The sequence below is a fragment of the Gopherus evgoodei genome, chromosome 22 (assembly GCF_007399415.2).
Source record: "Gopherus evgoodei ecotype Sinaloan lineage chromosome 22, rGopEvg1_v1.p, whole genome shotgun sequence".
NCBI classification, from domain to species: Eukaryota; Metazoa; Chordata; order Testudines; family Testudinidae; genus Gopherus; species Gopherus evgoodei.
Window position 1 is genome coordinate 569339 of NC_044343.1, and position 24609 is coordinate 593947.

Here is a 24609-nt window from a genome sequence, read left to right on the forward strand (position 1 = left end):
GATTACAGCTGTCTATAGTGCCTCCTGTAACAGCTGCATGACAGCTACAACTCCCGGGGCTACTTCCCCATGGCCTCCTCCAAACACCTTCTTTATCCTCACCACAGGACCTTCCTCCTGGTGTCTGATAGCGCTTGTACTCCTTAGTCCTCGCGCAGCGCAGCTCTCCCTCTCCCTCTCCCTCTCCCCTCTTGCTCCCAGCTCCTCACACACACTTCCGCTCCTCCTCACCTGACTGGAGTGAGCTCCTTTTTAAACCCAGGTGCCCTGATTAGCCTGCCTTGATTGGCTGCAGGTGATCTAATCAGCCTGTCTGTCTTAATTGGTTCTAGCACGTTCCTGATTACTATAGTGCAGCCCCTGCTCTGGTCACTCAGGGAACAGAAAACTACTCATCCAGTGACCAGCATATTTGCCCTCTACCAGACTCTTGTACCCCACTGGTCTGGGTCTGTCACAATGCTTAACAACAATTTTTAAAGAGGGATTTATTTTGGCTGGGGATGGAAGGAAACAGAGGATTAATGCTGACAGGCTGCTGAATTTTGCATTCTGAGGAGCCATCTGTGGAATCAGATCTTGTTTCACTGATCAAGTTTTGTAGCATCATAGAAGGATGCTAAATGTCACATAGTGTCACTGCAAAGTCTCAGGTGCACTTACACTGCTCACAGCAGAGGCCACTCATACCAATACTGCTAGAAGCTAGGGAATGTGGAGTCAAACCAATGCCTGCAGCTGAAGGACTTTGCCCTGTATCTTGAGAATCAGGAGAACTATGTTATAAAGGTCCATTAATGTTATGAGGAAGCCCTCATCTCAGAGGATATATCCTCCCCAGGCTGATAACTGAGATCACTTGTTCTAGCTGGCAAATGCTGTTAGCTTGTTTCCACAACTGCCCTGGGGAGGCCTGTACTGAGTACATTGTTTGAGAAGCCTCAGACCAATAGAAGTTATTTGAGGGGCATACCAGCTTGACCCTCAGATGCACAGTACCTTGCATAATGGCCATGCTGTTCATTTTCCGCAACATCACTGCAGCAGATGGACTGTGCAGAAGAGTCAGGGCATATGCAGTCAGGGCTGTGGTGTAGGGGTCTTCTGCAGAATACAAGTTGGACTCCAAGAAGTGTTTTGCTTTGGCAACTGCTGCTTTTTCTCCCTAAATTGGGGGAAGCAGGAAAGAAACCAGCCATATTACTAGCACCTGCATCTCCAGAGCTGAGATTGCTACATTTCTCATGGCCTTGTGCCAATAGGGAAGCAGTGTGAACATGCACTTTGCTCTGTGTGGTACAGAACCGGCTGGCCCCTTCCTTTCCCTAAGTAGGGCTGTGACTCCAGGATTAAAAAAAATGGGGACTAACACCACAGTAAGAAAGATCCAGATATTAATGTTGCTGAGACATATTTGTTCCCCTAATGCTGAAGAGGCTTCATTCCCCTGTAGAACTCAGCACAGGTAGCAGAGATATTTAATAGCAATGAAGTCTCTGCTGTACATTTGATTGGGTCCCTGACACTCCAGAGCAGGGGTCAGTAACCTTTCAGAAGTGGTGTGCCAAGTCTTCCTTTGTTCACTCTAATTTAAGTTTTCACGTGCCAGTAATACATTTTAACATTTTTAGGTCTCTTTCTATAAGTCTATAATATATAACTAAACTATTGTTGTATGCAAGGTAAATAAGACTTTTAAAATATTTAAGAAGCTTAATTTAAAATTCAATTAAAATGCAGAGCCCCCCAGACCAGTTGACAGGACCTGGGCAGTGTGCCACTGAAAACCAGCGCACGTGCCACCTTCAGCACGTGTGCCATAGGTTGCCTACCCCTGCTCCAGAGCATCTAGTAGATGCCTGATGATAATGAAGGCCAATATTCCCAGGGTCACCTTAGCCAGCAGACATGTTTTATGAACTCTCCCAATGACCTCACTATGCAAGAACAAGGCTCTAACAATTTACAGAAATAATTTAACTGGATTTGATGTAATTGCCCTTTGACACTTACCTTCTTCCTTCCTCGTTTCCTAGCTCAGATCATTAGTAACACTTGCAGATCTCCCCTAGGGAAATCACCAGATTGTCATAAACTTGGACTTCTGGGGCTATCTGACTTAGAAATGGCCTAGAGAGAACATCCCACCCTGCCCTATCTATAAAGGGGAGTTGGAGCAGAGGGGGTGGCACCCTACTCCTTTAGCACTTTCAGGATCAGATCTTGCACACTGTTGAGTGCCCTCAACTCCCACTGAGTCTAACAGGAATAAAGGGTGCATAGCACATGGCAGGCGTGGGCCCTTATTCTGAGAGGTTTGCAAAGCACGGCTCTATAGCACGTTGAGTACAGAGAATTCTTTCCTGGGTGTCTGGCTGGTTAGTCTTGCCCACATGCTCAGGGTTTAACTGATTGCCATATTTGAGGTCGGAAAGGAATTTTCCTCCAGGGAAGATTGGCAGAGGCCCTGAAGGTTTTTCACCTTCCTCTGCAGCATGGGGCACAGGTCACTTGCTGGAGGATTCTCTGCACCTTGAGGTCTTTAAACCACGATTTGAGGACTTCAATAACTCTGACATAGGTTAGGCGTTTGTTACAGGAGTGGGTGGGTGAGATTCTGTAGCCTGCATTGTGCAGGAGATCAGACTAGATGACCATAATGGTCCCTTCTGACCTTAAGTCTAGGAATCTATGAATCAGTCACAAAGGTTTTCTGAAGAGATCCTCATGGCTCCTCTGGCCACTTAAAAATCCTCTTAAAAACGGTGCTTTATGCCTGAACAGGCAATCAATGTGTCTGAGTAGGGGACACCAATGAGACACACTAAACAGAGCTTTCTCTCTACAGAGACACACGGTATCAGATTCATAAACATATTTATTGTCATTCTCTCCCCACAGGGAATGCTTGGCTCAGCTCTTTTGATCACAAACAGGCTCCAGAGAAAGAGAGAGTGTGAGATCAGTAGCAGACTCCAACATGCAATCTACAGAGATTCCAGACTGGTTTGGGGAACTCACTTTGTCCAGTATTTGAAGTCTGGGTGGCCAGAGTATAGCCTGCAGAATTCTAGAGTGAAGCCCAGAAGCCTCACCTCACTGGTACCAGGCTACTAGCACACTGCATGCACCTCAACATAAGAGACAATCTGTTCGTTTTTGTAGTTCTGTAGCTCCTAGCAAGTGGGCCATGTGGGGCTCAGTTTGGGAAAGTCTGGTCACCCCTGCACTAACCCCACACTTTTTATATTATATATAAAATGAATCTTTAGAACCTTGCTCATACAAGACCTAAATGAATCAAATGGGACCCAGTTCACATTGGGGAGTGATATGGCAGAAGGCTTCCAGAGTTAATTAACAATAAGAGCTTGTCCTCTTTGTTGGAATGAAGAGACAGGGATATATTTGTCTTTCTTTTTAGTAATGTAGGGACAGCTTGACAGAAAGGGACAGTGAAATCCACCATTTATCTACACAAGTCCAGCACAGGCAACAGCTCTATAAACTTGAGGTGATCATATAGTTTAGTGAGTAGGGCACTGGATTAAGAGTCAGTGTTAGGAGACTGGGCTTCTGTTCCTGGCTCTGCCACTGATCTGCTGTGCAACCTTGGGCATGTCACTTCCCCTCTCTGTGTCTTTATTTCCTTTTTTGCCTTGTCTATTTAGACAGTACTCTTTTTGGGGCAGGTGTTTGTTGCACAGTGGAGCTGTAGAAACTACTGTAATACAAATCAATAAGAATACGCTGCTCTTACACTGCCCTGCAAATGCCTATTCTTGGAAGTGAGAGGAGAGTTCAGTCTCCAAGGGGCATTCAATTTTCAGCCTATCTACCAGAACCAGCAGCAATCGAGGCAATTGTGGCTGTAATTTTTGGAACCCAGCTATTTATTCAACAGAAATTGGACTGAGGACCATTAACTCATTCACACATCCAACTGAACACTCTTCAGATAGTAAATCAGCTTCCCCTTCTGAATTTAACAAAGGTAACACAGTACAGGGGATTCAGGATTAATTTAATAGGCAATCCAAGACATCTTCTATTCACTGAGATCTGGCTGCCTCCTACCCTTCTGGAGTGATAGAAAGCAGTGGCTCTCCACACATATGCCTTGGATTAAGCACCAGGAAATTGCATTACAGCAAAGGTGAACATTTTGCTGCAGTTTACATTCCACTACATCACAGGAAAGTGACTCTTTTCTAAGACATTTGATAACTTTAAATAGCCTAACTGAGGAATCACAGGCTGTGGAGTTCATGAACGTGGTTGGGGCTGCCAGCAAACCCACGTATTAGGATCAGGACAAAGAGGAGCAGAGAGACAAATCCCTATTTAGTGTGTTCACTGCCTTTCTGAGCTGCTCAGCAACTTATGTGGAGACAACTGCCTGCTGCTGGAGGGGATTTAGAGAGAGCAGCTCTGCTCCTCTGGAAAAAGCCACAAGCTGACAATCCAAGGTTGCAGGAATCTCCATGGCTAACTTTAGAAAATATTATTCTGAGACATTCCACTTTAGATAAGTCAGGAAGACTCCACCACGGCCTCTGGTGTCTGTCACATCCAGAACCAGCTGACAAAGTCTCTGCAGGTCAAAAAAAGGCAAGGCCAAGCAACAAAAAATAAATTTTCAAAACCCAGCGCAAGAAATAAACTCTTAGCTATTTTAAATGGCTGCTGTTCAGTTCTTTACCTCAAATGTGATGCCCGTCTCCAACAGAGCTGCAACCACATATGCTGTCAGTGAGATCTTGCCATTGATTCCACCCTGGAGTGTGATAAACATAGAACAACTGGGTGAAAACTGGACAGCAGCATGCTGCATGGGAGGACTTTGGAAGCCAAGCAGGGAATAAATTGGAACCATGAGAAAGGCTAAGGCCATAGGACCCTTTCACATTTGTACTTGGTGAGCCTATAGTTCTGAAACCCAATTCCCCTTTGCAACTTTCTGCCAGATCCAAGGCCCAGTAGCACATCTGAGACATTGAGCTTCATAGTTGAGATGCCGTTTCAAAGTGCCATGGTGGGATTCTCAAAGGGTAGCACATAGCTAAGCCCTAGCAGACTGTTTTATTGAAACTTATCTTTATTTTCTTTCCCATAGGATCATAGCCGTTTAACACAAAAATCATATTAACCATAAGATTACACTACCTCCAACCCTGGCAACATTCTAAAAATGCATTTATTGCATGATTCTAAGTCTCTATAATTTTTACCTGGATGTCCTTATTTAATATTCTACCCATAGCAGGGAATGAGCCATCTTCCTTCTGGTGCTGGATGATCCAGTCCTTTGCAGCTGTTAATTCCTTGGGATCGATGAAAATAAACCCACGAGACTGTGCAAAGGACTTGAGAACAAAGGCTGTTAGCCTGAAAACACAAATTCAGCAGGTTCTTGAGAATAAGAACAGAGAGCACTATCTAGGGAATAGTTTCAAAAATCTAAAAGAGGAGACACTATTGAAATATTAAAAAAAAAGAATGGGGTAGACTGTAGAGAAGATAAACTGGGCACTATTTACCCTTCTGGATAATACACGAAACAAGGGGACACTGCATGAAATTCAAAGGCAGCATATTTTAAACTGAGAAAGATTTAAAAACAACAACACAAAAACAACAAAAAAAGTAAGTTAAGCCTGTGGAACTCACTGCCATAGGATATCATAAATAGAAAGAGAGCCAAAATTCGACTCAACATTGTCATTGGCTGGACTTAATTTCTCTTGTACAGGTATTTAGCGGCTCCCTGACTCAAGCTTTTGAAATAAGACACGTACAATTACCAATTCGGATATAATACTAGATGGACAAGAAGGAAAATATTGTAATTTCCCCTATTTTAATTACTTACTGATGATAAAACAACTGGACATTCAAACCACTGCTAAAGTCTGTCTCTGTAGAGCGTCAGGATTTAAGCAGAGAGAGAAGAAGTGCTTTTAGAATTCTAAACCTCTGACATGCAAAAAGTGTGAACTCCAGCTGGTTTTGGGAGACTGAATCACTCATTTTACAAGCCCCTCAGGAATGGGAGGGTAGGAGGCAGGCTTCCTGGCAGGGGATTTTTCGAGTATTAAGTAATTGTGTGTTACAATATTTTATATCTAGGGACTAAGAGATGCCAGCTCTGAGATGAAAGTAGAGTTTATTATCTTTAAAAAAGTTAAGCATCATCATCACAGAAATTCTACTTCCCTTTCAGATGAGTTCATGGAGCAAGTCAATCTAAAGGAAAATACAGAGCAGCTGAAGAAATTGAGTGACAGTGCAGGCAAATTAACAAAATGGAAAACTTTTTAGTTTAAGGTGTTGCCTTTAGTCAAGTAAATGCTAACTGAGGTAAAGCAGAGTCTTGGGGAATGGGGGGGTTCTAGAGAACACTGGAACACCTTCCATCTACTATCCCAACACAACAAGTTTCCTGGGGAATCCATCCATCCATCCTGTTCTGTTCCATCCAGGTGGAGCTGGAGTCCACTTAAAGATGTGTTCCATTCTCTCCCACCTGCCCTGAAGGAGGTGCCCTGCCATCTCCCCAATACAGCCTGGGTGGAGTTCTGTTCTCAAGTAAGCACGTGCTTACTGACGTCATGCACTGCCTGTGCAGTTCTATGGCACAGAATCTGATTCCAAACTACAGCTTTTGAACCTTAAAGGGACATGCATTAACTAACATCTTAACAGTCCCTGATCCTCAAAACCCATCTAATGTGGGATCACAAAACACTTAGCTGTAGAGCATTAGCAGGCTTCTAGCCATTAAATATTATTTTTACTCTCTGCTATGTGTGACACAAGCTAGAAAGTTATTGTCCTTTTTGCCAATTATGTCCTTTTAAATTTGGCAAACATTGAATTTTTAACTCTGTTTTAAATAGCGACTTACTTACCACATACTCCCTGAGGAGTCCCTCTCGCCAAAAGCACTGTATGAACCATCTTGTCTTTTGTAGGTCAACTGGCGTTGGTAACCTGGACATCACAAAAGAATTGTGAGAGCCCTGAAACTTAGAAAAGCAAATGTTTAAACTGAATGAAGACTCAGATCATCCAACACTGGTATGGCGAATTCTGCTGCCAAAGGCAACCTCTTGTTTTGCTGTGTATGGTAGAGCCAACCCTGTGTGTGTGTGGAATAGATCTTTACTAAATCTGATTATGGGCTAGTATTTATAAGTCTCCGTACATCTCCTGAAGACAAGTGATCAAAACATAACTTCTTCTATTAGCTTTGTCATAACTATAAATGGAAGGGAACAGCCCTCCTGTACACAATACTATAAAATCCCTCCTGGCCAGAGGCACCAAAATCTTTTTACTTGTAAAGGATTAAGAAGCTTAGGTAACCTGGCTGACACCTGACCCAAAGGATCAATAAGGGGACAAGAGACTTTCAAATCTTGGGGGTGGGGAAGGCTTTTGTTTGTGCTCTTTGTTTTGGTGTTCGCTCTTGGGACTAAGAGGGACCGGACATCAATCCATGTTCTCCAAATCTTTCTGAACAAGTCTCTCATATTTCAACTTGTAAGTAATAGCCAGGCAAGGCATATTAGTTTATCTTTGTTTTCTCAACTTGTGAATGTTCCCTTTGCTAGAGGGTTTATCCCTGTTTTGCTGCAACTTTGAAACTACGGCTAGAGGGGGTTCCTCTGGGCTCTTTGAATCTGATTACCCTGTAAAGTTATTTCCCATTCTGATTTTACAGAGATTATTTTTACCTTTTCTTTTTAATAAAATCCTTCTTTTAAGAACCTGACTGATTTTTCCACTGTCCAAAGACCCAGGGGTTCGGGTCTTTGACCACTTTGTAACCAATTGTTTAGGATATTATTCTCAAGCCTTCCCAGGAAAGGAGGTGTAAGGGATTGGGGGATATTTGGGGGGAATAAGAACTCCAAGTGGTCCTTTCCCCGTTTCCTGTTAAATCACTTGGTGGTGGCAGAGTACCAAGTTTTAACCTAAGCTGGTAGAAATAAGCTTAGGGGGCTTTCATGCAGGTCCCCACATCTGTACCCTAGAGTTCAAAGTGGGGAAGGAACTCTTACTAAGCACTACACTTATCCAAGAACTGGTTAGGATGCAGAGTTCCTGGTGTGACGAAGTGGGGGATTTTCTTCTTTTTCTTTGTTTTTCCAATGGTTTGCATGCAGAAGGAGTGGGACTCAGTGTCCTTGGGTGTTACTGGTTTAATGATGTGAGGGGAGAGGGAGTTTGTTGTTACAGAGGACCAGAAAGGGAACTTGGGACCCAGCTGATGGCCTGGAGGATGGACACCCCAGCGATTGGTGACCTGATGACCCAGAAACCCAGCTCAGGAGTTGCAGCCGGTTCTGGCCAGTGGGAGGACAATGGGCTGCAAAGAGAGGACCCCAGTGACCTAACCAGCTGGTATCAGCCAGAGAGGGCCAGAGGACAGAAGAGAGGAGAGGAGCCCAGGCCACCGGTTTACAATCCTGTTTACCTGGAGAGAAGACAATGGACAAAGGTAGGGCTTGGTGATATCAGATGCCCAGCAGGGACGCAGGGGGGCTCTGGACTGGAGAGGGGGAGCAGGCAGAGTCCACCTAGATGCAGGGGAGACTTTGATGTGCTGTGCTGAGGGAGGCCAGGCCTGAAGCCCTAAGAGTTTCCTGTGCTGTGTTCAGTGCTCAATAAACCCTCCTGTTTTATGCTGGCTGAGAGTCACTCCAGTCTAGAAAACAGGGTTGCATCAACCCCTTCGGGGAGTGGAGCCCCCGGGGGTCCAGAGCAAGTGGACTCCCTGAGGGGGCCCACGTTGAGAAACAGATGTGCTAAGGTCTCAGAGAAGTGGTAGGTGGAGGGGCCTAACCCCGGGAGAGCATGGACTCCCGAGAAGGGCTGTCTCACTGAAAGGGGCACCCCCCCGCCACGGACCGCATAGGGCCAAGAGTGGGCATGACCAGCAAGTCCGTGACACCTGGGATAGTTAATATTAAGATCAGTTCTTGCACCTTGGCCACTAGAAATGTTTAATTTATGACATTACTGCATAAAAGTCCAACATTAAATAAAAATTATCTGTGCTTAAACAACAATCCACAACCACTCTCCTATTGTACAGGAAGAATCACGCAGCTGAGGAGCTAATTCCCTGGATGATAACATCAAACCAGGACATAGATCTCTCTGTCCAAGCTGGTGGTGAGCTGATATTTAAGGGATGTGGCCAGCAACAACTGAGTCCATCTTCATGACTTGATCCCACAGGAAGTGAGGGTGTTCTCTTAATCATTCCCACTTGTCAAATAATAAAGAAGCCGGCAAAGATTGAGCTGTCTTCCTCTTTTCCATGCCTATCTGGAGGCTCTTTGCATGTCTGTATATGAAATGGCACTTGTCAGTCATATCTTCCTTTTATTAGAACTTTCTTTCTCTTCCCTTTAGTTGAGAAAAATTGCTGAGCTGAAAAGTCAGCTTGGGGAACAATAAGATTGATCACCTTGGCAATAGCTAAGTCATCGGGGTCTTAACTTATTTGAACCATTCCTAGCTGATGGGGCTGTCTTACAGAAGGCACATTTTAACCTAACAGTTATTGTGAAGTTAAATACTGAAGGTCAAGAGAAAATACCGGGGGCCCATTTCAGGATGCATCCATTTAGAGAGGTCACCTTAATGTACAAGTTCTCCCTATGTGAATATCCTTCAAATACCAAAGATAAAGATGGATTAGCATTTTAGCTATAATGGATGGAATTAATCTTTCACCAAACTTACTTGCCTTGTAATCATGAACCATCAGTGCTAATAAAATTGGTCCAAGTTTCTAATGTGGAAACCCCAATACACAGTAATTTTGGAAAGGATTTTAAATGTCCATTGGATCTAAATCCTTCAGAATGGCCATTTCTGACATGGAGATGTGTCAAACGTGTACAAGGCTATATGACACAGGGACACTTGGAGCCTGGCTAATTCTCTGATCCATAAATAGACTTTTTATTCCATGCTGCATGACATCTTTATGAGAATGGATTAATTTTTCATTTCCAGGGACTGAGTAGCTTTGCTGACCTCTGCAGATACAGGCAGCAGTACAACCTCCTATCAGTGGCTGTCCCTAGTTTCCCTTTTAGAGAGAGCAGAGCTGGGTGAGTTTGTAAAATAGAAAACAAATTAATTCCTAGAAGTTAATTATGCTCAAAAAGTAAAAACTTTTGACTGGGGATTCAGAGGATATATGGATAAAAGTAGGAGAATAAAATCCACTCGTTCCAGAGAAAGATAATGCAACAGTAGCCTTAGGGGAAGAACCCAGTTTGGTGAAACAGAGAGACTCTGGGAGCAACCAAAACCAGAATCTGGGGTTATCATATTAATATTCAAATACATAAATCCAAGTTTACATTATTTTATTTGTGAAGCCCTAAAGGGACAACAGGAACGGTGATGAAAATGAAAGAATCAGAGGAAAGTACAGATACTTCTGAGAACAGGGGTTGAGGTAACCACATTTACCCCAAGGTTACCTTGGCAAGTGATTGAGTCTCCGAATGCCAAGACTTCAATATTGGGTGGAGCATCTAGTTTTATTTAGGAGAGCTCTATATTAGTAATGGCCAAAACAGGAAAAGAAAGAGTCTTCAAGCTCTGAAGGGTGTTTCTGATCAATCCCATCACCCATTCCCAGCTTCTGGCAAACAGAGGCTAGGGACACTTCAGAGCATGGTTTCTCATCCCTGCCCATCCTGGCTAATAGCCATTGATGGACCTATCCTCCGTGAGTGGTCAGTGAATGTCCTCATCATAAGCACTTGTACCAACTGTCACGTCAATGCGGGACATTGCAAGATGGCTTCTGAAAGCCAGTAACAGTTGATGTAAGCAAGTCACCAGGGCCTGATGAAATGCATCCTAGAATACTCAAGGAGTTAATAGAAGAGGTATCTGAGCCTCTAGCTATTATCTTTGGGAAATCATGGGAGACGGGGGATATTCCAGAAGACTGGAAGGGGGCAAATATAGTGCCCATCTATAAAAAGGGAAATAAAAACAACCCAGGAAACTACAGACCAGTTAGTTTAACTTCTGTGCCAGGGAAGATAATGGAGCAGGTAATTAAAGAAATCCTCTGCAAACGCTTGGAAGGTGGTAAGGTGATAGGGAATAGCCAGCATGGATTTGTAAAGAACAAATCGTGTCAAACTAATCTGATAGCGTTCTTTGATAGGATAACGAGCCTTGTGGATAAGGGAGAAGCGGTGGATGTGATATACCTAGACTTTAGTAAGGCATTTGATACTGTCTCGCATGATATTCTTATAGATAAACTAGGAAAGTACAATTTAGATGGGGCTACTATAAGGTGGGTGCATAACTGGCTGGAACGTACTCAGAGAGTAGTTGTTAATGGCTCCCAATCCTGCTGGAAAGGTATAACAAGTGGGGTTCCGCAGGGGTCTGTTTTGGGACCGGTTCTGTTCAATATCTTTATCAACGATTTAGATGTTGGCATAGAAAGTACGCTTATTAAGTTTGCGGACGATACCAAACTGGGAGGGATTGCAACTGCTTTGGAGGACAGGGTCAAAATTCAAAATGATCTGGACAAATTGGAGAAATGGTTTGAGGTAAACAGGATGAAGTTCAATAAAGATAAATGCAAAGTGCTCCACTTAGAAAGGAACAATCAGTTTCACACATACAGAATGGGAAGAGACTGTCTAGGAAGGAGTATGGCAGAAAGAGATCTAGGGGTCATAGTAGACCACAAGCTTAATATGAGGCAACAGTGTGATACTGTTGCAAAAAAAGCAAACGTGATTCTGGGATGCATTAACAGGTGTGTTGTAAACAAGACACGAGAAGTCATTCTTCCGCTTTACTCTGCGCTGGTCAGGCCTCAGCTGGAGTATTGTGTCCAGTTCTGGGCACCGCATTTCAAGAAAGATGTGGAGAAATTGGAGAGGGTCCAGAGAAGAGCAACAAGAATGATTAAAGGTCTTGAGAACATGACCTATGAAGGAAGGCTGAAACAATTGGTTTGTTTAGTTTGGAAAAGAGAAGACTGAGAGGGGACATGATAGCAGTTTTCAGGTATCTAAAAGGGTGTCATCAGGAGGAGGGAGAAAACTTGTTCACCTTAGCCTCCAATGATAGAACAAGAAGCAATGGGCTTAAACTGCAGCAAGGGAGATTTAGGTTGGACATTAGGAAAAAGTTTCTAACTGTCAGGGTAGTTAAACACTGGAATAGATTGCCTAGGGAAGTTGTGGAATCTCCATCTCTGGAGATATTTAAGAGTAGGTTAGATAAATGTCTATTAGGGATGGTCTAGACAATATTTGATCCTGCCATGAGGGCAGGGGTCTGGACTCAATGACCTCTTGAGGTCCCTTCCAGTCCTAGAGTCTATGAGTCTATGAGCATCTACATTGAGGCGATGTCTACACTACCACTTATGTAGGCAAAAATTATGTCGCTCAGGGGTGTGAATAATCCACCTCCTGGAGTGACATAAGGTACACAGACATAAGCGCCAATGTGCACAGTGCTATGCTGGTGGGAGAGCTTCTCATGCCGACACAGTTTATGCCACTTGCAGGATTTTTTTTTATTCTGGAGGGAAAGCTGCACCACTGCATTGCTGTACGTCTAGATATGATCGACACTTTGGTGACCTAACTACAGTGACATTGACTCTATGCCTCTCGTGAAGCTGGAGTTATTAAATCGGCGTAGCAGGGTAGTTATGTCAGCGGGAGCAAAATTTTAATGTAGACGCTTACATAGTTAAGTCGAGGTAAGCTGCCTTTCATCAACCTAACTGTGGTGTAGACCAGGCCTAAGTTCACATCAGATACAAGTTCTGCATTCAAGCCCTGCTTAAACTGGCCTATTTGGGCTAACAGGTACTCTGCTGAAAAAAGTCGTTACCATGATAAGTGGGGTCACAGAGTCGGCAAGGAGGTTTACAAACATCTCTCCAACCACGGCTGGACCCATTCTACCCACCAACCTCAACTTTGAGTGCAGACACAGACAAGAGACTAAGGCAAGCTGGTGGTAGGATTTGGCCTGTAATTCTGTGCATCTAGACAGTTAAGTCAATACACATATTCACTGACAATACTACAAAAAGTCACTGCCTTCAGAATTCTTCAGTAGTTCTGTAGCTTGCAGGAGGCAGGTGAAGCCTTTTCACACCCAGAAACCAAACAGAAAGATGTTCTTCTCAAACCAGCAATAGCTGCTGCACTAAATTTGACTTTTCTTTTATAGTGAGATCATCCCTACACAAGCCTTAGACACTTTTCAGCAGTAAATTGCATCTCTTCATCACCAGATTGTGTCATGTTGGAAACAATCAATTCAGATTCATTTTGCTGGTAGCCAGCGGTAAGTTTCTGTATGTCACTCTTCTTACACTTTCCTTGGCTGTTACTCTTACATTTATTTTTCTTTGCTTGTTAGACCTCTCTCCTGAGCCACTTCACATCTTGCTTGCTCTTATGAATGCTTGTTCTTACATTTTCTATGCATCCCTTTTTACAGTCTGGAGAGGTGCAAAAATGAGACACTTCATCTCTCTAGAGTTCATCTGTGTTTTTAAGAACTCTGATGTGGTAAGGTAGAAATTTTACCAAGAAGCCCAGCACAGCACTGAGGATTAAGGAATGGAGCTGGGAAATGCAAGTGATAAGTTCTATGATTTTGCTCTTGGATGGATGGATTTTAGTGGCAAAAGAAAGTTTTCTTGCTCAGTAAGGTGCAAAGGCCTTCATAAAGCAGGACAAGGGCTTTCTCCGTCAGAACCTGTTACTTGGCAAGGGTCCCAGAGAGCACAGGAAGGTTTATAGCCTTGTGGGATTTCCTCTGTGGAGGTAAATTAACATGCTGAATTTGAAGCCCAAACCCTTGAAAGGTTGAAATTAAAACTGTATATTATTAAAAATGAGAAACTGAGCTCGGCTATTAGAAAATGCTCTAACTTTGAGGGCAAGCAGAGAGCACAGCAAACTACCAAGTGAAATAATTATGGCCCAATCCCTAAAGGCAAATAACATAGGGCTCTTGCTGATGGGTACAGGGAATGGATTACTTTTTCTGAGAAATCCCAGTTAACCCTGTCACATATAATTGAGGAGAAGGATAGCTCAGTGGTTTGAGCCTTGACTTTCTAAACTCAGGGTTATGAGTTCAATCCTTGAGAGGGCTATTTAGGGAACTGGGGTAAAAATATGTCTGGGGATTGGTCCTGCTTTGAGCAGGGGGTTGGACTAGATGACCTCCTGAGGTCCCTTCCAACCCTGATATTCTATGATTCCATGACATGGCTATTGTCTGAGTCATGCACAAGGCAGCCGGCGTCCATCCCCTTGTGGATCATTCTTTTTTTTAATAATTTTCTTGTAATTCTTCCCTGTTCCTGGGAGCCTTGCTTTGTGTAGCTACAAACCATCCTGTACAAACCACCCTTCCTGTTTGAATGCAGAGAGAGAAAACACTTGAAAAAGCAGATTGCTTTAGGCTACACACACAGAGAAATGACCTGACATTGAACAGGGTGGGGACAGACCCTTTCCATATGGCTCTGGAATGACTGCTCCTGGGATACTAATTTGGTTCTGGACAAATTGTAACTAAGAAGATATTGACAAATTGGAGGGAGTTCAAAGAACAACAGAAATGGTTGGAGGGCTAGAAAGATTGATTTAGAAAAAAAGATTAAAAAAACTGAATACATGCAGCTTGGCTAAGCAATGACTAATGGAAACACAATAACCTTGCACAAGTATCTGAAGGCTGTAAACAACTAGGAGAGAAAGAAAATATTTAGGAGAGTAAAAGAATGTATAACTAGGAGTAATTAAGAAGGGAAAATATAGGCTGATATCTATGAGGCTATATGATAATCTCCACAGGGAAATGGTGTGAGCCCCATCACTCAGGATATTTCAGGCTAGACAGGACAATGTTAAACTAGTAAGATGCTCTGTTGGCCCAGACTACTGATAGACTGTAGACAGAAAAGACCTATGAGTCTGAGGAAGTACCTTGCACCAGGTAATCTGTGGCTTCGCTCTCCACCTCAGGGCTGAGTTGTTTGGTTTTCTGGAGATATTTTAGGACAAAGACATTGGGAGCAAAATGGATCATGTTCTGCTCTCCACATCCAAATGGTAATCGTAGAAGATTGTCCAAGTTGTTAAGCGTAGGGCCCATTACATCGCCTGATTAAAACAATGAGACACACATTCAGTACCTCTACACTATATTTAACTTCTCTCTCCCTGTTGTCTCTTTGTTTAATTTTATTTTCTAAATGTACAAAACTGAGGAAGGAGGAACCTGAATGGCTGATGAAGGTTCTACTCACAACTAGAATGGCACAAACCCAATTAAGCCCACTGGTTTCCATCAGATACACACTTACAGGAACATTAAACCTTAATATAAAATTGGAACCCCCAGAGATCCTCAGTCTTAGTCATGCAGGCTTTCCCTTGGAGTAGAGAGGAAATTTCAATCTTCAGGGCTCATTAACTCCTTGGCTAACCAGCTAAGACCATCAACAAGACAGCTGGTTAGTGCAACTTGTGAATGTGATGATTTTGTCCATACGTGCCCACTGGGTACTGTCATCTCTTTCCATAGAGGCTACTGAAGAACCATCAGATGATGTCAACTGTCAATCACTGTCAACCTCGACTGGGTTCAAACCAGCAACTGAAAGGCAAACCATTCCACATCCCAGAAAGTAATATTCTTTTCATTATAAGTGGTTATGACTATCCTACCTGGTTCATATTACTTTTAAATATTAGCTTGTAGCATCTATCTTTATTAACCCCTAGTCCCTTTTAGTTGGTACCTATTATTGAGGCAGTAGCTCTTTCTGATCCAGGGATCACATTGTGGGGAACTCCAAGAGTAAATGCTTCACTGTGATTTTCATCAGTCTCTTCTTTTCTCCAGATTTTAAACTCTCCCATTGAGCCCCAGCCCGTGGAGAAGCCAATGTACTTCACCTCGGGCTGTTTGGGGATGGCCCACTCCACAATAATGGATTCATTTAGCTTCTGAGTACCATGGCCAACCTGAAAGGAACAAGCAAACCATCCAATTCCAGGAGGAAAATGCAAGTCAAAACTGCCTCTCTTGTTAAATTTGGAAATCTATTGTATGTGCCCTTGGAGTCAGTGGCTTAAACCTGTAGTTGCATCATGAGAACATTACATAAACCAGCCAAACGCCACTGGATTTAATTGGAAATTAAGGAGATATCAGCAAGTTATTTCCCACTGGTCTCCCATCAGTACTGACCAGCTGGACCTGTGTTCCCCAGGAGCAAATACTTTTAATACACTTAATAACAATAATTTTTAAAGCTGAGATGCCCAGGGCATTGCATGAAAAAGAAAAACATTTTGAAATACAATCAAGTGCTCTCATATAAACTGCCCAATAAAAATTTAACATAGAAAAGATACAGAAATTAGGCTCTTTCTTTCTATAACATGGCTAATGAAAATGTGCAATATATACACTCAGAGTATTCTCAGTCCGGTTAAGGAATAAAGAGACCATAAGGCTGTTTGTCACACAGCCAAATTCACTACCTGAATAATTCCATTTTTCCAGCTGATCCAGAAGCTCCTGAATTCATCCCAAGAAAGGATGCCAGCTGTGTCTGTGCTGACAACTGGCTCACCCATTTTACTAGTAGAAATCCACGTTTTAGCATTTTGATGCCCACCAATGACAATCTCAGTCATCTCTGCCATGTCATGTGGGCCAGAAGACAAGGCAAAATGAGCATCATTGTGCGCTTTCACTGCAATGTCAAAATGAGTCATCCGGGCAGGCTTCTGCATATACTGGTACTCATATTTGTTAGGTGTAGAAATGTGAATTTTCTCTAGTCAAAGAAATAATGGAATATTGTCAGAATTAGATGTTGATGTTAAGTTAGGTGGTCACAAAATTGTTAATAAAAACCCACTTAGCCCAAGACAGAACTTCAAACACTTGGGGCTTTGTGCTGCATAATGTATCAGTATGCGTTTGTCACTCCAGTGCCTCACAAATCAAACTAGCAGAGTAGATAGGACTGTCTCTTTCTAACCTCCACTTTCTTGCATTCCTTCCTACATAGAATTAGGACTTGTTAGTTCAAACAATCCAGGTATATTTCTTGTGAAGTCTATACATGATTTCTCAATTCTCAATTTAAATGGTCTAGAAGACTCCATGTTTAGCAGAAGCCAAATCATAATTATGTACTGTAGCCAAACCCAATTTATCTGAATCAGACAGAAGGGATACTCTGACTTTGGATCTGAATTAAAAAAAAATCAACTAAAAATATACTACAGACTAATTTAGCCACAGTTGTGGTCCACTGTGCAAAACACTTGGCTAGTTTTAAAAAGAAAGGAAAGTTCACTTTTTATTTGCATATAGCATTTGGCCAATTAATACTGTCCATACTTAACCAGCCAGGTATGAAAGACCCTTTATATCAATAGCTTGATGTACATGCTGTAAACCGATCAGCAATAGATGGGATATAAATTTTACTGATTTTCCTACTGAAAAGAGGGAAACAAATGAAGTTTTTCCAGGGGTAAAGCAACATGTTTCTATTTATAACTTAAATTGTGGAAAAAAACAAACCTTGTCATATTGTATTCAAATCACAAACTTACCATTGGGGCAGAAGAACACACTGTAGGTATATTCTCTGGATAATCCCTCTGGCTATACAAAGGCAGAAATCCATTAGCAAAATAAGCACTTGGATTAACAGCAGCCACCGTTTAGTTTTAGTTATACATACATAAAATAAAGTTCTGGTGTCATATAGCATTAAAGGCCGATTATACATTATAGAATATGACATTTCACTGGCATTGTTATCATGAAGACATACTATGGCTCTTCATTGCTTTCAAATGTACCTAAGTATGGATTTAGGCACTTAACTTCAGCCATTAAAGCTTCAGAATTTTACTTAGTGGATGAGCTGCAAACAAAAAATATATTTTCAATCATTAAAGTCATCTACCATATTGAAGGATAGTGAGTGTTTTATCTGTTGTTAGAAAGGTGCTAAGGGTGACCCTGGGAATGTCAGCCCAGTGTGCTTTACTTCATGTCTATGTAAGGTAGCTGAAACAGTAATTAAAGAGATTTAAAAGATACCTAGATAATATGACATAAGAGAGGCAAACCAGCACAGCTTCTGTAAAGGAAAATCATACCTCATCCAGCCTGTTATAAATATTTGATAGACTCAGCAGAATAACAGATAAAGAAAAATCAGTAGATACAGATTTCTTTTGATGAATTCCCCCACAAGAGGCTATTAAGAAAACTAAGTAAATTGGTGGTGAGAGGCTAAGTTCTATTATAAATTACAAAATGTTTAAAGAGCTAGAAAATAAAGAAATACATGATATTTCCAGTGTGGAATGAGGTTCTCGGGGGATGCCCCCCTTATTTGTACTAGGACTAGAGTTATTTTACATATTCATTAATGATCTGGAAAAGTAGGTGAACAACCAGGTGGCAAAATTTTGCAGGTGACACACAATTACTTAAATTAGTAAACATTAAAGAGGATTGTGAGAAACTATAAAGGGAGATCTTCAAACTACCAGATCTTCAATGATCTAAAATTCAAAAAAAGAGTCCTACAAAAAGTGGAAACTTGGTCCAGCTACAAAGGATGAATATAAACAACTAACACAAGTATACAGGGACAAAAGGAGATCAAACTAGCTAGGGACATAAAAGGAAACAAGAAAACATTCTACAAATACATTAGAAGCAAGAGGAAGACCAAGGACAGAGTCGGCCCGTTACTCAATGAGCGGGAAAAGACAATAACAGAAAACGTGGGAATGGCACAGGTGCTTAATGACTTCTTTGTTTCAGTTTTCAGTGCCGATGGGATGTCTAAAATAGTGAATGCCAGTGAAAATGAGGTAGGATTAGAGTCTAAAATAGGGAAAGAACAAGTCAAAAATTACTTAGACAAGTTAGATGTCTTCAAATCACCAGGGCCTGATTAAATGCATCCTAGAATACTCAAGGAGTTGACTGAGGAGATATCTGAGACATTAGCAATTATCTTTGAAAAGTCATGGAACACGGGAGACATTCCAAAAGACTGGAAATGGAAAATACAGTGCCTATCTATAAAAAGGGAAATAACGACAACTGGGAATTACAGACCAGTCATCTTAACTTCTGTACCTGGAAAGATAATGGAGCAAATAATTAAGCAATCAATTTGCAAACACCTAGAAGATAATAAGGTGATAAATAACAGTCAGCATGGATTTGTCAAAAAACAAATCATGTCAAACCATCCCAATAGCTTTCTTTGACAGGGTAACAAGCCTTGTGGATGGGAGGAAGTGGTAGATGTGGTATATCTTGACTTTAGTAAGACTTTTGATACTGTCTCACTTGACCTTCTCATAAACAAACTAGGGAAATACAACCTCGATGGAGCTACTATAATAAGGTGGGTGCATAACTGGTTGGAAAATCATTCCCAGAGAGTAGGTATCAGTGGTTCACAGTTATACTGAAAGGGCATAATGAGTGGGGTCCCGCAGGGATCGGTTCTGGGTCCGGTTTTGTTCAATATCTTCATCAATGATTAAGATAATGGCATAGAGAGCACACTTATAAAGTGTGCGGACAATACTAAGCTGGGAGGGGTTGCAAGTGCTTTGGAAGATAGGATTAAAATTAAAAATGATCTGGACAAACTGGAGAAATTGTCTGAAGTAAATATGATGAAATTCAATAAGGACAAATGCAAAGTATTCCACTTAGGAAGGAACAATCACTTGCACACATACAAAATGGGAAATGACTGCCTAGGAAGGAGTACTGCAGAAAGGAATCTGGGGGTCATAGTGGATCACAAATGAAATATGAGTCAACAGTGTAATGCTTTGCACAAAAAGAAAACATCATTCTGGGATGTATTAGCAGGAGTATTGTAAGCAAGATACAAGTAATAATTCTTCTGCTGTACTCTGTGCTGATTAGGCCTCAACTGTAGTATTGTGTCCAGTTCTGGGTGCCACATTTTAGGAAGGATGTGGACAAATTGGAGAAAGTCCTGAGAAGAGCAATAAAAATGATTAAAGGTCTAGAAAACAAGACCTATGAGAGAAGATTGAAAAATTGGGTTTGTTTAGTCTGGAGAGGAGAAGACTGAGAGGGGACATAACAGTTTTCAAGTACATAAAAGGTTGTTACAAGGAGGAGGAAGAAAAATTGTTCTTAACCTCTGAGGACAGGACAAGAAGCAATGGGCTTAAATTGCAGCAAGGGCAGTTAAGTTTGGACATTAGGAAAAACTTCCTAACTGTCAGAATGGTTAAGCACTGGAATAAATTGCCTAGGGAAGTTGTGGAATCTTCATCATTGGAGAATTTTAAGAGCAGGTTAGAGAAACATCTGTCAGGGATGGTCTAGATAATACTTAGTCCTGCAAATACTTATAGTACAGGGGACTGGACTAGATGACCTCTCGAGGTCCCTTCCAGCTCTATGATTCTATGACCTAACAAAACTAGGCTACAGGTTAGCAGGGTGATAGATTAAATTCAGTGCAGACTGGAGAGAATGGACAGCCTTGTGGTTAAAGCATTGGATTGTAACTCTGGAGGCCTGGGCTCAAATCTGCCATAAACTACCTGTGTGATATTGAGAAAGTCACTTAATCTCTTCTAAAAATGTAGATAATAAATCTTTCCTTTCTCTCATATTCTATGTTGTAAAATGTTTGAGGCAGAGTCTGTCTCTTACACCCAGCACAATGGGGTCTCATTCTCAGTTGTAAGGTCTCAGCACTGCAGTAATATAATAATAATAGTAGAAAAATACAAGATAATCCACATCTAAGGAACAATTTGATCAACTGGTACTCAAAAACAGGTCTTAAATTAATCTCATCTGTCATTGTGCGGCTCGGACACACCCAGCTTTGCTAAATCACTTTGCCCTGAAGTTCCTTATAATCCATTTAGTCTTGACTAAACTAAAAGTTTCACTGAACTGTCCAGTGATACCTAGTTTTTTTCCTGAATTGTTATGGAATCATGTCCTCTTACCTCAATAACAACACTACTACGGACATAGTCGATCCCAACTGGGGTCCTTTTGTCCAAGTAAATGTCCTCTGACTGCTTGCCATTCTTTAGGATCTGCATCCCATCCTGGCAGCAGTTTGTTCCACCATAAGCAAATGCTTTTGCTAAGTAAAAGAAAGAAAAGAGGAATCAGAGATTTAAATGTAGCAGGATCTTCAACAGGTTAAAACACTTTTCTATTCAGGATTACTCTAAACTGAGTAGAGGTCACAACAAATGTTCTATAAATAAAAGTCATTATTAGTTGTGGGGTCATATTATTCTCAGTCCATAAATATTTGGAAAACCTCTGGGTATTGAGGAAAGTCTTTACTAATTATAAAAGATTCATGAATTTTCACATTACGATTATTTGCCTGAATGGGTGTATAGGATTATGGATTATTTATTAGTCTCCTATTTTAAATTTTCAGTCATACAATCAGTAACTACGCAACACAACAGGTGATCACAAATAACAAAGAGTGAAGTAAAAGGGAATAGCCAGAAGTTTGTTTATACAAACTCCTCAGTGAATCCTTATAATAGAATCACAGAATCAGGGCTGCCCAGAGGATTCAGGGGGCCTGGGGTCTTCGGCAGTGGGGAGTCCCTGCCGCCGAAGACCCGGCACTTCGGCGGCGGGTCCCGGGACGGAATGACCCCCCACCGCGGGTCTTCGGGGCACTTTGGTGGCAGGTCTCGGAGCGGAAGGACTCCTCGCCGCCGAATTGCTGCCGAAGACCCAGAGCAGAAGAAGCTCCGGGGGCTTGGGCCCCGTGAGAGTTTTCTGGGGCCCCTGGAGCGAGTGAAGGACCCCGCTGCAGGGGGCCCGAAAAAGTTTCGTGGGGGCCCCTGCGGGGCCCGGGGCAAATTGCCCCACTCCCCCCCCCCCCCCGGGTGGCCCTGCATAGAATAGAATATCAGGCTTGGAAGGGACCTGCGGAGGTCATCTAGTCCAACCACCTACTCAAAGCAGGACCAATCCCCAACTAAATCATTCCAGCCAGGGCTTTGTCAAGCCTGACCTTAAAAACCTCTAAGGAAGGAGATTCCACCACCTCCTTAGGGAACGCATTCCAGTACTTCACCACCCTCCTAGTGAAAAAGTTTTTCCTAATATCCAACCTAAATCTCCCCCACTGCAACTTGAGACCATTACTCCTTGTTCTGTCTTCGGGTACCACTGAGAACAGTCTAGATCCATCCTCTTTGGAACCCCCTTTCAGATAGTTGAAAGCAGCTATCAAATCCTCCCTCATTCTCTCTTCTGCTGACTAAACAAGCCCAGTTCCCTCTGCCTCTCCTCATAAGTCATGGGCTCCAGCCTCCTAATAATTTTTGTTTCTCTCTGCTGGACTCTTTCCAATTTTTCCACACCCTTCTTGTAGTGTGGGGCCCAAAACTGGACACAGTACTCCAGATGAGGCCTCACCAATGCCAAACAGAGGGGAATGATCACGTCCCTCGATCTGCTGGCAATGCCACTACTTATACAGCCCAAAATGCCATTAGCCTTCTTGGCAACAAGGGCACACTGTCGACTCATATCCAGCTTCTCATCCACTGTAACCCCTAAGTCCTTTTCTGCAGAACTGATGCCTAGCCATTTGGTTCCTAGTCTGTAGCAGTGCATGGGATTCTTCCGTCCTAAGTGCAGGACTCTGCACTTGACCTTGTCGAACCTCATCAGATTATGTAGGATCCATTTGTAGAAAATTGGGATCAGCTCAAAAACAGGAAAAAAAGGGCTAAATCTGCAGGAAGTATTATTCACAGTGAATGATTCAGCTATCTCTGAAGCTGAGGGGATATTTTGCAGTGAGGAGGAGAATGCTTTGCAAAATTCCATCAGGCACTCCAGCACAGAAGGGTTTATAACTCTGAAGTACCTGTGATGTTGCTTAGTCCAAGCTCACTGAAGGATAAGACTATGGAGGTAGGTTTGGCCTTTCCAGGGGCCACACACTTCTTTCTTGTCAGATGGTGTTTCCCAGGATGTCCAACAAACTTTATACCTTTTGGAACTGAAATCTTCACATGAACCTGTGAAAACAATTATTTAATTGCATTTGATGTAAATCAGACTAGTAATAGTGACAAACTGACACAAAACCCAAAAATCACAGCATGTTCAACAAACAGATACATACATGTCGCAATAATCAAATGTATTTCTTAGAGGAGATTTAAACGGCAGATTTAGCTTCAGTGCAGTGACTCTATAAAATGAAAAGGGATGTATGTTGACTTTATTTGTCTATAAGTTGCCACAGGATTCTTTGCTGCTTTTACAGATCCAGACTAACACGGCTACCCCTCTGATACTTGACTTTATTTGTGTATGTTCATTTCTAAATCTAACCATCTATATCTGACTTATGATTGTAGAAGAGCACTGGAGCCAGAAAGAGTATGTTTAGAAAAGAAAGCTTCTCAGATGTCCATCCGTAGCAGGCATCTCATCTCTGGTAAACTACTTAAAGCAATTTTCTAACTAAGAATCAAGCCCTTCCCCATGCTTCAACAGGAATTTTCTGATAGTCTCCCAAAGACTTTTCCACTATTTGGGTTTTAAAGTATTGCAAGGACCATTCAGGATGTTGTATTTGTCAAAAGTAAATAAAATAAAGCAGCTACTTTCACTAATAGTACAAACTAATACATTTTTCTCTCTCAGTATGTATATTGCACTCATCTTCATGGCATCCAAACGCCTTACTGACCATGAATCTGCAATCATCATGCATAGAACATGATCCTTGATGACAGAACCAAATTCAGTGTCTTGGCAATGAATTAAAAAAAAAAAAAAACAAGGCAGAAAAGATGCTGTTACCTCTATGCAGACAGCCAAATAATTGTAGACAGTCAGCGGGATTTTGGTCTGCTCCCCACGGATGACATGATAGGGCAGGGTGAAATCGATGAAGAAAGGTTTAAATGTCTTCAGTTCTGTTTGTTTGGCAAGTCCCAGCCCTTTCTTCTCAGACAGACCCACAGCCTCTGTTATCCATGTAGTTATTGAGTCAGGCACTTCCACATGCAGCTGTGCTTCTCCTGATACATCACTGCCAAAAAGAATAAAGGAATAACTTGGGCTGTCCAGCTGAGTGAGATACATTTGAACACAGCTCAAGCTCACAGAGCTAAACACTTTAGGGAATTCCCTCCCAATCCAAACTCATAATATAGTATAATATATGACTCAGGAGTGTCAGGGCTTTCAGCTATGCTTTGTACACCAGGATATCAAAGGCTGCAAAGCTGGATTCTCCTTTTGCTAGAGGTCAGCGCTTTTGGGACCTCTGCTGTAACCAAGAGCTGGACGTACATGGCGCAGGTGAGCAGTTACTGGGTAGTATGCAGTACAGTTGGTAACATGGCATCTAACTTCTAAATCCTTCCTGGATTAAAAGCTTTACAGGCATTTGCTCCCTGGCAATAGAATCACTTTCCTTAGAGG

The 24609-nt window shown here is 42.1% G+C and overlaps 1 protein-coding gene across 1 annotated transcript in view; it reads right to left on the minus strand.

The window, feature by feature from the left end:
- The window catches only part of CPAMD8 (C3 and PZP like alpha-2-macroglobulin domain containing 8), a 139553-nt gene that overhangs the window by 32933 nt on the left and 82011 nt on the right, over window positions 1-24609 (minus strand). The window contains exons 30-40 of the mRNA XM_030540055.1: window positions 23983-24214; window positions 23036-23189; window positions 21126-21268; window positions 17694-17745; window positions 16605-16903; window positions 15857-16082; window positions 15039-15215; window positions 6912-6993; window positions 5232-5388; window positions 4703-4777; window positions 1000-1165 (exon numbers count right to left, since the gene is read on the minus strand). Coding sequence (XP_030395915.1) covers window positions 1000-1165; window positions 4703-4777; window positions 5232-5388; window positions 6912-6993; window positions 15039-15215; window positions 15857-16082; window positions 16605-16903; window positions 17694-17745; window positions 21126-21268; window positions 23036-23189; window positions 23983-24214 — 1763 coding nt within the window. The remainder of the gene's footprint in view (window positions 1-999; window positions 1166-4702; window positions 4778-5231; window positions 5389-6911; window positions 6994-15038; window positions 15216-15856; window positions 16083-16604; window positions 16904-17693; window positions 17746-21125; window positions 21269-23035; window positions 23190-23982; window positions 24215-24609) is intronic.